The sequence below is a fragment of the Pelodiscus sinensis genome, chromosome 8, assembly GCF_049634645.1.
Source record: "Pelodiscus sinensis isolate JC-2024 chromosome 8, ASM4963464v1, whole genome shotgun sequence".
In the NCBI taxonomy this organism is placed as follows: domain Eukaryota; kingdom Metazoa; phylum Chordata; order Testudines; family Trionychidae; genus Pelodiscus; species Pelodiscus sinensis.
Window position 1 is genome coordinate 5,489,795 of NC_134718.1, and position 13,846 is coordinate 5,503,640.

At 41.0% G+C, this 13,846-nt stretch overlaps 1 protein-coding gene across 7 annotated transcripts in view; it reads left to right on the forward strand.

The window, feature by feature from the left end:
• The window catches only part of MAPK8 (mitogen-activated protein kinase 8), a 78,518-nt gene that overhangs the window by 40,335 nt on the left and 24,337 nt on the right, over window positions 1-13,846 (forward strand). For 5 of the 7 annotated variants that reach the window (XM_075934656.1, XM_075934651.1, XM_075934657.1 and 2 more), the window contains 5 exons: window positions 2,621-2,716; window positions 8,337-8,503; window positions 10,121-10,250; window positions 12,124-12,182; window positions 12,305-12,443. In XM_075934656.1, coding sequence (XP_075790771.1) covers window positions 8,382-8,503; window positions 10,121-10,250; window positions 12,124-12,182; window positions 12,305-12,443 — 450 coding nt within the window. In that variant the 5' untranslated portion in view covers window positions 2,621-2,716; window positions 8,337-8,381. Of the gene's footprint in view, window positions 1-2,620; window positions 2,751-8,336; window positions 8,504-10,120; window positions 10,251-12,123; window positions 12,183-12,304; window positions 12,444-13,846 lie in introns of all 7 variants that reach the window. The other 2 variants (XM_075934654.1, XM_075934655.1) reach the window with 2 other exon arrangements.

Sequence of the window (13,846 nt, forward strand, 5' to 3'; positions counted from 1 at the left end):
TACCCCCAAGTTTCAGATCATTTAAAAGTTACTAACAAATCAGACATAAAAATGCAAGTGTCACAGCATGTTGCGGTTGAAAAACTTGTTACTTTTAGGGATGTTAAAATGCGTTTATTTAGGTAAACACGTAATCACTGAGAATTTCAGCTGTTTGACATTTATATGCTGGGGGAGGTGATTACATGCTTACATGCCAGGGGATGCAGCACCCCAAGAGCTGGTGCTCACAGGGAGCCAACTTTTAATTAGGCTCATCCGTTCACCATTTAAACATGTATACTATCACATCCATAAGTTTCACACACCCCTTTTTTTGCTAGACTGAAGAGTCCATTATCAAATATTTGTTCCTCATGTAACTACGTATAAATTGTAATCATCACCCCCTAACCTCTCTTACTAAATAGAAAGACTCAAGGAACTCAATCACTAAGTCAGGTTTTCTAATCCTGCTCTTCTTTATGTGTATATCTTTGTATAGCAGACAATTTACTAGGTAGTCTAAACAAACTAAAAGACATGCTGTCTGCCCCAAAGAGTGTACCCTCTAGACTGAGTAGGCAAAGATACAGAAATTAATTCAGGAAGGGAGATGTGCTTCACAGTTATTAAATTTCATCCCCCAACACAAAGTGAAAGCTAGTTAAGCTGCTTGAAGAGTTAGCCTGCTGCCTGCCTAGTAAAAGTGCATTGAAATGACTTTTATGATTGGTATGTTTTTATTTGTTTAATTGAAAGTGTTCAGTCTTGGGTAGCATTCATCTTTAAATGCTAATCTAACAGTGCTAAAAAAGTATTAATTTTTAGAACTTCATGTCATAGATAAATGACAAAGTTAAAATAATTAAGGTTACTTTGTTGTAATTATGCTCAAGTAAGGCTAAGCCTGGTGGAGAGACCATAAAGTCTTAACTCTTTTTTGTTATTGTTTTAGTAAATATCACTTTAAAATATTTGAGTGTTTTTGACATGAAAAGATTATGATGTAAAGAAGTGGGATTTGTTTTTATTTGGGGAAGAAGAGCCTAATACAGAACCAGACTCTTGATGCATGTTTTTTTAAAAAAGGGTATGAGTCTTGAAACTGTTAGGAGGAATTTGGCATAGCTGACCAGTATATGTCAGACATCTATTAAAAGTTGATATTATAAGAGTCCAGTGACAGGTAGGATGCATACTGAAATGGGATTAGAACAGGGATGAGATAAGAGCACAGTACTAAATTCTGTGGAATCAGCAGGGTTGTGGATTAAAGAATTAAATAAAAACAGGCACCCAGTCAAGAGTAAGAACTGGAAGTGTTTGCATGCAAATACAAGAAATGTAAAAGGAAAAAAAGGTAAACTAGGGTGTCTTGTGACGGACAAGGATCTTAATACAACAGGCATGTGGAAACTTGGTAAATTGCCAACAAACAAACAAACAAAAAACCACCACCCAAAATAAAAAACAAAACACAGTGATATGGTGCAGCATGTGGTATTACAAACTATCCAGGAAAGACACAGTAGGCTGAAGCGGATGAGGAGCAGTGCAGTATCTAAAGGGCTCCATAGAATCTAATGGAATAAAAATTCTGAGTGAAGATGACCACACGGTGGAATCTATCTAGATACAAATAAATTGTAAAAATGTTAATCTATCCATAGGGCTATACTACTCACTTCTGTCCTGAGTGATACAAATTATATAAACTGTAGTGTAGACATAGCATAGATTAGTTGGGACTAGGGATGTTAGGTATAGTGTAATTGAATAGTCGTGTAACTGCATGAAATCTTAGCGGTTACATGACTATTTGATAGTCCTGGGGGGGGGGGGAGGACAGCAGTCAATGCTCTTTAGCCCTACTCCTGGGGAGCCCTCTGCCACCCCCACGCTGCTGCCTCTATCAGACTGGCCGGTGCTGCTGGCCAGCAGCTATTTGCCGAGGCGTTTGCTGCCCCCCAAGGTCATTTATCTTCCCGTGTTTGCTGCCCCCCTGTGGTCATGAGTGAGTATAACTCCCTACTCTCACACCTCTCCCTTTCAGTTTGAAGTGAAATAATTGCATTCCAGAGGCATCCCAAACCCTCACCTTGCTTTAAGTTGTGAAAAGAGGAAGCTGCATACCAGATTTGATAGTCCTAGTTGTTGCTGTTTAGGAGGAGTTCTTAAACAGACAGACTCAGAGGAACAGACAGATGCACTTCTGTAAAAAATATCTATATAGATATATAGGTATGACTAAGATGAAACATTAACAGTGGAAAGTAGAGCTAAAGTTGGTTGATACATGTCGTTAGATGGAAATATTTCTATCAAGATCTGTCACACTGCATGCTAGTTTTTGTTTGTTATGATGTGCTTAGTTTGACTTCCAAAGTGCCTATTAATATGAAGTTTCTGATTAATTCTTTCAACCACTTATCTTCTGCACAGGATTTGAAAGTAATCCCTTCCCTGAAGTGTTGGTTTATTGAGCATGCAGGATATGTTCAGCTTCACTGAAAGCAGGAGAGCCAGGGCTGTTTATTTTTAGTGGCTTATTTCTTGTATTTCTCCCACTAAACAATTTAATGTATTATCAAAGTCAGTGCTGCAAAAAGGCTCACCACCATCTCATTTTCTTACTCAGTTCCCAGGGCTTGAAAATAAAATTGAATGATTAGAAGACAGCCAGCAGAGGAACGTTTGAGATTCCAAGTCTATGAAGGCCTACATTTGGAGCAAGGTACCCTTGGTGCTTGGGAAGCAACAGAATCAAAGTGGGTTTTGCATTTTGATTTGAAAAATAGATGACGTATACCTTGATAATATGGAGATTTGTCAGTAGCAATAGCGCTACTTGACACACAGTGTGAATGTACTATAAAACTCAGCCTTGTTTGAAAACCATAGCTCGGTAGGGTTCTTTAATTGACAAAAGAACTGATTAGGTATTTGTACATCTAAAGGAATTGACTGAACTATAGATTAGCCTGAATAAAGGAAAGGGGTAGAACACTTCTGGGTTCTGTTCTGTTTCATTCAGGTAGAACGCAAGCCTCTCATATCATTTTAAAGACTCCAGTAGAGAGGATTTTAACTTTTAGGAAAATATTATTGTACTAAAGAATACAGTAGTTAGAGAGGGATAGCTCAGTGGTGTGAGTGTTGGCCTGCTAAACCCAGGGTTGTGAGTTCAATCCTTGTGGAGGCGATTTGGGGCAGAAATTGTCAGGGATGGTGCTTGGTCCTGCTGTGAAGGCAGGGGACTGGACTCAATCTTTCAAGGTTCCTTCTAGTTTTAGGAGATAGGCAATCTCCACTCCCTAGAATTATTGTATTTATTTTGCAGTGTTACTTAAATGCTAATTTGTTCTTTACCTATTTGTTTCTCTTTTGGTTTTCCAATGCTAAAAGTCAGGATTGATTATGAAATTAAACTAACATTTTTTCAACAGGGTGCAGGCACACTTAATTACAGTTGGCTGGTTGTCAGTGAAACATCTCCTTCAGACACCTACCCAATTCTTTTTTTAAACCGGAATCATAATTATGCTTCTGGTGCCATAAATGTATTATATTTTGTGTGGAATTAACAGATAGTCATATAATCCTTGAGATTTGAAAGCATTAGGGGCATTTCTGAATTACTTAACTATTACTCCAGATTGTGAGGCAACATGTCAACAATTGCTTTGGGGAACATTGGATTAGCTCTGTTAAAACTTTAAACAAAACCTCTTTGGGTAGGATTAAAAGATTTTGAATTTGAAAACTAATTGTTTAATCTTTTATGTATTAAACTAGAAGATTTACCCAGTGTTGCTAGGTCCTTAACTCAATTTTTGTTTTTTGGAAAATAAAATGAAAATGCACAGGCTTGATTTGAATCATTGCTTTGGGGTGTGACTGGGGTTGAGGTGTTCAGTATGCAGGCTGCCCTGGGAAGAGAGGACTACCCTAGCCCTCTCTCATCTCAGCATCTTGGGGCTAGGTGAGCAGCGCCTCTCCATGGTTGCTGCAGCTTCAGCGGGCACAGCCGAGGGAGGGGTGCATGTCCCCTAGCTGGGGCAGGTCGAGGTTCATCTGCCCCCTGAACTCACTAGGCAGAGTGAAGAAGGCAGCAAACTGTTCACTTTCCCCTTCACTCCTTGTTGAAGAGGAACAGCTCAGGCTCACTGATTAACCGTGTAAACGGTTACACGTTCACATCCCTACAATGTAGGGGAATAGTTTATAGCTGACAATACTTTTAACAATGAAGCCATAAAATACATTGTATATATGGTGGTTCCAGAGGACAGTAATTGTTGCGTAGGGCAAAATGTTCATGTACCCATTTTCCATGCAGTGACTTAGCCTGCTTTGGGTTTTTAAGTGCCTACAGATTTTTATTTCATTCTTTAGTTTTAAGTATTACACTGAGGTTAACCGGAGCCATTTCTCTAGTCCATCTGTGATATTATTTAAATAATGAATCTGGGTTGTAATATCTGTTGGAATCCTTGTTTTAGTAGTGAGATGGTTGGTGACAGATGGTTAAAAGGTTCAAAAAATCCACGCTTTCACTTGTGCAAAATGAATGCAAACAGGTTCCTAGTAATTAATATTAATTGCAGCTAAAAGCTAGTTTTGTGTCTGAGACTAAAGTTTGACTTATCAGTATCTCAGATTACCAGAGGTCCAGAAAGGACCATTGTGATTATCATCTGACCTCCTGTATAACAGAGACCATATTTAGCATCTCTGTGGTAACAGCTGCTAACAGAATAGTAATTTTCAGTGGTTTACCTGTACTATAGTTTTATCAGATGGAGTACCTAGTTCAGTGTGGTCATTGTGTCACTACGCTCAGCGCTATACAAAACAACATCCCAGTGTCTGGGAGCTTACAAGACACAAGAACAAAATGCATGAAAACCGCACCTCACTGAGACCTGACTGCAGGTTGCCGAATTGATAAATTCATACCTGCCAGTCAGAGTTAACAATGAGGTGGCTTTTAGTACATCTTCTACTGACATAAGCACTTGGTTGCCAACATATCTGATATACAGACAGCTTTTAGTAAATACCCAATGTGTGGTAATTCTAACAGCAGTCCCATCAGTCTAGAGCATACAATGCATGAGGCTAATTAATGCTCTCCTTCTGTAGAGACTGTCCAGTTTGGCCAATATACATGGTAGAAGGGGCATTGCTGGCACTTGATGGCATAGATCACATTAGTGGATGTGTAGTTGTACGAGCCTCTGATGTGATGGTTAATGTGGTTAGGTCCTGTGATGATAATGCCTGTTTAGATATGTGGACAGAGTTGGCATTGGAGTTGATTGCATGGGTGGATTCCTGGATCAGTCTGATGGAAGTGGCTGCGTGATTATTGGTGTTATAAGGAGGAGGGAGAAAAGTTGTTCTCCTTGGCCTCTGATTATATGAGAAGAAGCTTTTTGGGTGTGATTAGGGGAGCAAGTTGTCCATCAGAGAAGCTAGCAAGGAAGCTGTTCCTTTAGTGGAGGTGGAGATGGCATAACAGTGAGGAAGAAGGGACAGACTTTAGAGACTGCTGTATAGGAAGAGGCAACAAAACTGTTGCCACCCTGTATGTGGCTTGGGGGAAGTGGAAAGTGCGGTGACACCAAGCCTGGATAGCGGGATTGACAGGGGAGAGAGGTTGGCGAGAGGAGTGGGATGAGCCCACTGCTCACTCTGCTTGGTAAGCAAACCATAGTGTGGATGGAGGCTGACCAACAAGGGAGATGTGGGAGGAGTTGCTCTACGGCGTGGTCTGAAGCCAAATGAGCAGGTGAGATGAACTGGGAGAGAGAGAGACCAAAGACAAAACCTTGATGGGCATTTACAGAGTGGGGGAGAGAAGTCATTGATGGAATCATGTACTGTGGGCCTAAGGGAAGTAAATACAAGTCCTAGGCTTCTGCCTCCATTCTTTGTTTACAATATGGGCTCAGGAATTGTATACAGTTTTCCTTTCCTGTCTCTCTGACAGTTGTCTGCTCTAAGGAGGTATTCCATAGAACTTCTCCATCCTGTTAGGGGAGCTGACATCAACTCCTGTAGTTAGTGAATTGAGCCTTTGGGGTTTGTGTAACAAAGCTAGTTTCACAAGCCCTTCTTCTCAGACAGATGATGCCCATCACAGAAGTTTATTTTAGATTATATAATATACTAAATCATTTATAAACACATCATTTTAGTCCTCTCTAATTCCCTTTATTTTATTGCAGCTGGTAGCTAAATTGAATATAGATCAGCTGAGAACAGAATTTGCTGAACTTCTACATTCTTAGAGAATTCTAATTTTAGAACACTTATTTTAATGAACTACACCAAATGTATGACTTCTATGTAAATAATCAGACTAACAACAAACACCATTTTCTGATTTTTCTCTCTGAAGAAAACATTGTTCCCTTTTTCAAGTGGCTTTTAAAATAAAGCAAGTATACATAATACAAATAAATAACCAGGAATGGTGCATAAGAGCTAAGGCCCTGTTGTTTCTGTTGAGCAGCTGAATAAATTACTAAATTAATAATGTAAAGCATGCTTCTTAGCCATTAGAGGTAAAACACTTCTTGTTCCAGTCAAATGTGAGCGAGGTTTTAATATTAGGTTAGTAATGCATATTAAAAACATAATCCCAGCTATCCATATAAAATGATGTGGCCTGCATTCGCTATTAACATTTGAGAGCGATCTTGGCATCATTGTGGATAGTTCTCTGAAAATATCCACTCTGTGTGCAGTGGTAGGCAAAAAAAGCAAACAGAATGCTGGGAATCATTAAGAAAGGGATACATAATAAGATAGAATATATCATATTGCCTCTGTATAAATCCATGTAATGCCCACATCTTGAATACTGCATGGAGATGTGGTTGCCGCATCTCAAAAAAAAAAAAAAAAAGAGAAAAAGTTGGATTTGGAAAAGGTTCAGAAAAAGGAAACAAAAATGATTAGGGATATGGAATGGCTGCCACACAAGGGAAGAATAAGAAGACTGGGGCTTTTCAGCTTAGAAAAGAGATGACTAAATGGGTATATGATAGAGGTCTACAAAATCACGAGTGGTGTGGAGAAAGTAAAAGCTATTTATTCCCTCCCATAATGAAAGAACTAAGATCATGCAATTAAATTAATAGGCAGCAGGTTTAAAATAAAAAAAAGGAAGTTTTTCTTCACGCACCATATAGTCAGCCTGTAGAACTTGCTGCCAGAAGATGTTGTGAAGCCAAAGAAGGCTTTAAAAAGAACTAGATTGATGGACCTAACCTCCATGAATCTATGACTCTTATCCAGGATGGGTAGGGATGGTGTCCCTATCCTCTGTTTGTTAGGGCTGGGAATGGGTGACAGGAGATGGATCACTTGTTGATTACTTGTGTTCATTTCCTCCGGGGCACTTGGTATTGGCCACTGTTGGAAGACAAGATACTGGACTAGATGCATCTTTGGAGTGACACTTGGGGCCACTGTTTTGTTCCCATGCCCTTCTAAGGACCACTTACTTGGATAATTCCACACAACCTGTATTAAGATTGCACAGTTAGGATTCACGTAAAATTAATTTACAACCATGTAGGGGAGAAAGATGAGAAATAGTCATTAATCACAGAGACTGGCAGTGCATAGGGTTAAGGTTCGGTAATGTAACCTTAATAGTGGTATTGTCTGGTGGTTTTTTTTTTTTTGTTTGTTTGGTGCAAATTGAACATAGGGGTCTTTAAGGAATATGCATCCTATGGTAAGACTTCCTTTCTTCCTGTGCAGAAAGATGCAAACTTTCCCTTCCTTTCTCTGATCTTTTTTGTAGTTTATATTTGTCAGACTCTCCTCTGCCCTCCGGTTTTGGCATGTTGTTAAACTCCAGGGCATTTGAAGGTTACTCTTGGTAGGTTAAAAGATAAATCGTACTTCTCTTTCCCTGAAACTCATCAATTTTTCTTCCTGGAACTCTGACTTGCTCAACTCAGTATTTCTGGTTTGTGAATGTTGTACTGTGGTAGGTCCCTATTAGGCAGGATTTAGTTTTTAACCTCAGACTGTATGCTAATAATTTGTTTGTATTGTGATAGTCACTAAGATCACCTTTATCTTGATTGGGACCTTTTTTTTTTTTGTTTAAGGTATACAGGTATGTTCAAAGACACTATCTCTGGTTTGAAAACCTTACAGTATAAAACCTCAGAGTGACAGATCTGGTGCTGTCTTTCTAGAGATGTTCCCCATATAATTGGCAAAAGTGGATCTAGAAGAGAAAATCTTCCAACAAGACAGCTTTTTGTATTTGATACTTAGAAAACCAAAGTTTGCCAATTACAACTATATTTCTTTTTGCTTTACAGATTGTGAGTGAATTTTGGATGAAGTTATCTAACTAACTTGTCGTCATGAGCAGAAGCAAGCGTGACAGCAATTTCTACAGTGTAGAGATTGGAGATTCTACTTTCACTGTACTGAAACGATATCAGAATTTAAAACCTATAGGATCAGGGGCACAAGGAATAGTGTGGTAAGTTTTCTTTAAATTTGAGCATAAATAATCTTCACTTACTTTAGAAGAGAAGATTGAAAGTGTGAGGACTACTGTATTTTCCGGAAAAGTACGGTAGAGTCATTAGGATGGAGAATGATCTGTAAATGTTTGAGTGAAAGAATTTGATTCTCAAATTGAGGGACTAATTTAATGACATGTAATAGCCCATCCCTCTTGAACTCAACCAGAGCAGTTTGCCTCTAACCTAGAACCTCCCCTCTCATTTGTGTTTCAAATACTGCCAATTATGTGATAGTTTGATTTAGGGATGTTAAATATCAGTTAATTAAATAATTGGTTTCCCAGGGGTGGGGCTGGTAGCCAGTAAGCTCCATCCCCACTCTTGAGGAGCCCCCTACCACTTCATGCCACTGCAGGAGCTGATCCATGAGGGAGGGGGGAGGGCAGCTGTTTTAAAACCAGCTCCCCTCTCAGACTGGCTACCTGTCACCCAGCGCTGCTGTCTCTGATACAGCAGAACTGAACTGGACTCCCTGCCCACTTGGCTCCTAATACACTTTAAAAGCAGAGCTGCAGTAGGGGTAGCTCCCAGACTTGGCATGAGCCAGGAGTGAGCCGGCCAACCTGCTAAAAATTTACTAGTGGTAGAGGGCAGGGGAGAATACATATAGTTCTATAGCATTAACCTATAAGCTTTTGCTTATTGGTTAATCTGTTAATCAACTACACTACTACATCCCTAGTTTGGTACATTTGGGAAATGTAAATGAGGGTTTGTGAGATTAGGATAGTGCTAAGTATGATATACTGATTTTCCCTGTGTGACTTAACCGAACTCTGCAATGGAGTAGAAGCTAGCATTGTTTGATTGTATAGTCTTGATAGACTACATGTTCACAGTTCTCAGAGTAGCTTGGCGGCATTAACCTGCAGCTGACACTAAATCAGAAGATACTGCAGATACCAAGAGGACATAGAAATGACAAACTGAATGACATTAGGAATGTGGGCAAGAAATAAAGTTGCTTGAATCTCTACAGGTGAATGTTTTATTCAGTGCTTACAAACTACTGTGTAAATTTCTGTAATCTAGACAAAGGAAAGCTAATCTATTTGATTAAATTCAAATCATGCAGGTGAGACACTTGAAGAGTAACAGTTTTGAATGAGGTATTATTAGGGGTGGGAATTACCAACACAGTAAAATGGGTGCTTGCACTATGATGTGGTATCAAAAGAGCTAATGTGAATTCTGGATGAGCCTGCATTGTCATGGAAAAGGACAGCGACAACTCTCTTTGTAGTTACATTCAGTTTGTATCCCCTTAATATCAGAAAGATATATTAAGAATGGATAGTCCATTAACCAGTGTCACATTCCTATCTCTGAAATGGGTACAATACTCTTCCTTATTGTTCCCATCTCAGGAAGTGGTTTTTACGCAAGAAAGCTTATGCTCAAGTAAATCTGTTAGTCTTTAAGGTGCCACAGGACTAAGATGGTTACTCCACTGAGTCTTTCTTCTTGCTGAGATAGAAGAGCATGTTTTAAGGAGTAACTGATTTATAAAACACATTTAACCCAGGAATTAACATCTTGATGACATAACCATGGTTTATTTTTAATTGCAGTGCAGCCTATGATGCCATCCTGGAACGAAATGTTGCAATCAAGAAGCTAAGCCGGCCATTTCAGAATCAAACCCATGCTAAACGAGCCTACAGAGAGCTGGTTCTCATGAAGTGTGTAAATCACAAAAATGTAAGTGAAATGTCTTTCCTTAAACATTTGTGTTAAGAAAAAGCCTGATAAATGTAAGAGTAAAGGCATCATAAGGAAGTAACACCTTATATAAGCTGAAGGGTGGCCTGTCAAAACCCAGAGTATTGGAGAATGTTTCCGAGCACCACCACTGTGTTTTTCCATAATTCTTGTCCCCGCCCTTGCTTCCATGCTGAAGGCAGGAGACATAGTGCTGCTCTGCTAGCTGTGGTATAGGCAGGCACTTGGATGAAGTACTTGGATGAGGTAACTTCAATCTCCCTTCTGTGCTGCATCTGCTGAAGAGTTTGCTTAGGAAGGATAGAAGAGAGAGCAGATTTTGATGTGTGAGTTGGAGGTCTTGCAGGACACAAATGGAACTTTTCAGATTCTGGTTATGGCCATCAAATAAAGCAGAGATGCTGATAGGCCAAATGGCTGCTTATCAGAATTGCCCTGGAAATAGCTGGTAGGAGCCAGCTCCTTGTTTTGCTAGAAGCTGTACGCTCTAGAGCCTGCACCCAGTGGCACCGACTACAAGCACTGGTTTCAGGTCAGATTGGGATTTAAAAACCTGTGACTCTCTCTGGTCAGATTGGGTAATTTCTGATCGCCACCTCTTCATGGGCTGGCATAGCGGTGGTTGTGTGCCCTGTTTCTGCTAACCACTGCCACATTGCTGCGCCGTGTGCTGAGGTCTTAGCGTGCCAACAAGTCTCAGTGCCTTTTGTTCCGCATCGTGCACAGTATGGCTAGGATGGCTGCTAAGAATGGGGAACGAAGTCATCGCCGCGCTAACCTCGCAGCCAGGAGGTGGCTGGAGATGGACTGTGGGCATGGGGGATGCCCCCACAAGGCTGAGCCCCAAGGACAAGATGTGGCTCTCACAAGTTTGGAAGGGAAGTGTTGTGTTCAGGGCTGGCTTGAAAATGACTCGACGTTCCTGGGTTGAGTTCGGGTTGGGTTCACGTTGCTGCCCTTTTGTCCTGTCCGGGGCGTTTGTGAAATGCATGGCACCATTAGCTGCTTACCTCAGATGTTCGGGGGACAGGTTCCAGATCTTCCCACATCTCAACGACTGGCTCATAAAGGACAGGTCTCTGAAGCAGGTGCAAAGGAGCCTCGATCTGCTGCATGCCACCTGCAGTGATCTGGGCCTGTTAAACACAGAAGAGTCTGCATTAGGGCCAATCCAACACCTAGCTTATCAGACAGTTCTCAACTCCACATGGGCCAGGGCTGGCCTGCCTGCCTGCCTGCCAGAAGTGCATTTCAGGCCATTGTGGACTTAATCTCCTACATAAAGGCTCACCATGGCCCACATGTGTCTGTGGCTGGTAAGCCACATGGCTGCGTGCACATATGTGGTCAGCCATGCCCAGCTTCATCTGAGGCCTCTACAAACATGACTGGCCTCAGTTTACATTCCTAAAGGCACCAGACTGGACCATATGGTCATGGTGTCAAGTCTGTGGACTGGTGGCAGGATCTCAGGTCAGTGCTGCCGGGGACCCCATCTACGTCGCTCACCCTGGTCTCAGACACATCGGATCTGGGCTGGGCAGCCTACTGGAGTGAGCTGAGCACCCAGAGTGCTGGCTACAATGTGACCTAGCCCTTCGTATCAGTTTCACAAGCACAGCTCCAGCGTTAATCTTGCATGCATGAAAATATTCTCCTTTTTATGTTGAATGTGGTGGTAATTGTAGCATGGCATTTATAAAAGCAGTAACTTGGTTGCCTGAATGATTCTGCTGTAAAACTGTTTGTGCCTCCTACAATGAAATGGTAAGGCCAGTGTCCAGTTTCTGCACAGGCAAGCAAAATCTATGTGTTGACCTTTTTTGTGAGGTTTTAAAATTTCTCTCCTCAGATAATTGGTCTGCTAAACGTGTTCACACCACAGAAATCCCTGGAAGAATTTCAAGATGTGTAAGTCTAATTTTTACCCATGCATATAAATATTTAGTTACTTGTCATAGACATATGCAGTAGAATGGATCTCAGACAATATACCATATCTTCTAATGACTCTTTCCTTGTTGCTTCATAAGTTACATAGTGATGGAGCTCATGGATGCAAATCTCTGCCAGGTGATTCAGATGGAGCTAGACCATGAACGAATGTCGTACCTTCTTTATCAAATGCTGTGCGGTATCAAGCATCTTCACTCTGCTGGAATTATTCATAGGGTTAGTGGTATACTATGTTTTAAAAATACAGCCTATTGTTCTTGTCATCAGCATTAAGGATTCAGGAAAAAACCCTATTAATATGGAAAGCATGTATATACTTTTAAAGTCGTACTGTGGTGGGTGGGTGTGCATGCAAACACGCTCTCAGATGTGTGTCTGTAAACTTGAAACAAGTCTGAATCTATCCTCAACTGGATCTCAGTTTGGCTAGACTAAACTGTCTAAAATCTGTATAATGGATTGCATTACCACCTCTAATTTGCAGTAGAATTCTTGTCCCAGTGGATATCAGAAGGAAAGTGTACCTGGAAAGAGTTACTTCTTCCACTAATTGGTTAAACCGACTAAGCTCCCGTTCCATATTTTGGTAACCAAATCTGAAATTCTCTATATTTTTAAACTGCCATAATGTAATGTAATCTTTATTTTGGCTGTTTGAAAAGTAGCAGTTACATTACATACCTCTAAAAATTCTTTGCATAATCAAATATTGCCTAGTACTGTGGCTGAAACAATACAACTGTGTTGCTTGGAAAAAAATCTATCCTGTAAGCCTCAGAATGTTTCCTCTTGTGATATTTATATTAAGTCAAGGTTGCTTAATTAGGCACTCCAATCAGGGAAATAGGGAAGTTCAGGTTGTCTGTGCATTACAAATTTGTGTAACATAATTTTCTAGTAACATAATGACCTGAAGAAGAAGGTCTGCCCCACGAAAGCTCATCACCTAATAAACTATCTTGTTAGTCTTTAAAGTGCTACATGACTGCTTTTTTTTGTTTGTTTTACCATAATTTTCTAGAGTTCTTAATAAAATACTGATATTTTTGACACTTAGAAATACATAGCGTCTTGTAATACTTTGCTTGCTCTTCTAGTCTGGACCCCCCCAAAGCTCTGGTGTGCGAGGAGAATGTGGGGAGTATCTTTCCCCATCTTATTCAGGGGGAGGGCACCTCAGTGAAGGTTTTGTTTCATTTTTTTGCTTCTCACTTGTGTGCGGCCCCCAACAAGATTTTGGAAAATGGTCGAGGGCTGCGCTCTTCAATGGTATTAATGGACGAGGTGCAGGGTCTGGGATGGAGGTGGGGTGCAGAAGGGAGCTTGGGGTAAAGGATTGGGGTGCAGGAGGGAGAATGGAGTCCGGGAGGGAGTTTGGGTGAAGAAGGCAGTTGTGACCCTAGGGCGGGGGACTAGGGTGCAGGGGTTTGGGATGTGACCTAGAGGAGGAGGGGATTGTGATCTCGGGCAGGAGATTAGGGTGCCAGATCTAGGAGGGAATATGGATGCATGTGGAGTAGCGGAGCAGGAGTGGGGGGCAAAGGGTTGGGGAAGGGAAGGAGTAGGGTGCCAGAGGCAGGTTCTGGCCAGGAGATTTACCAGCCAGCAGACAAACCAGC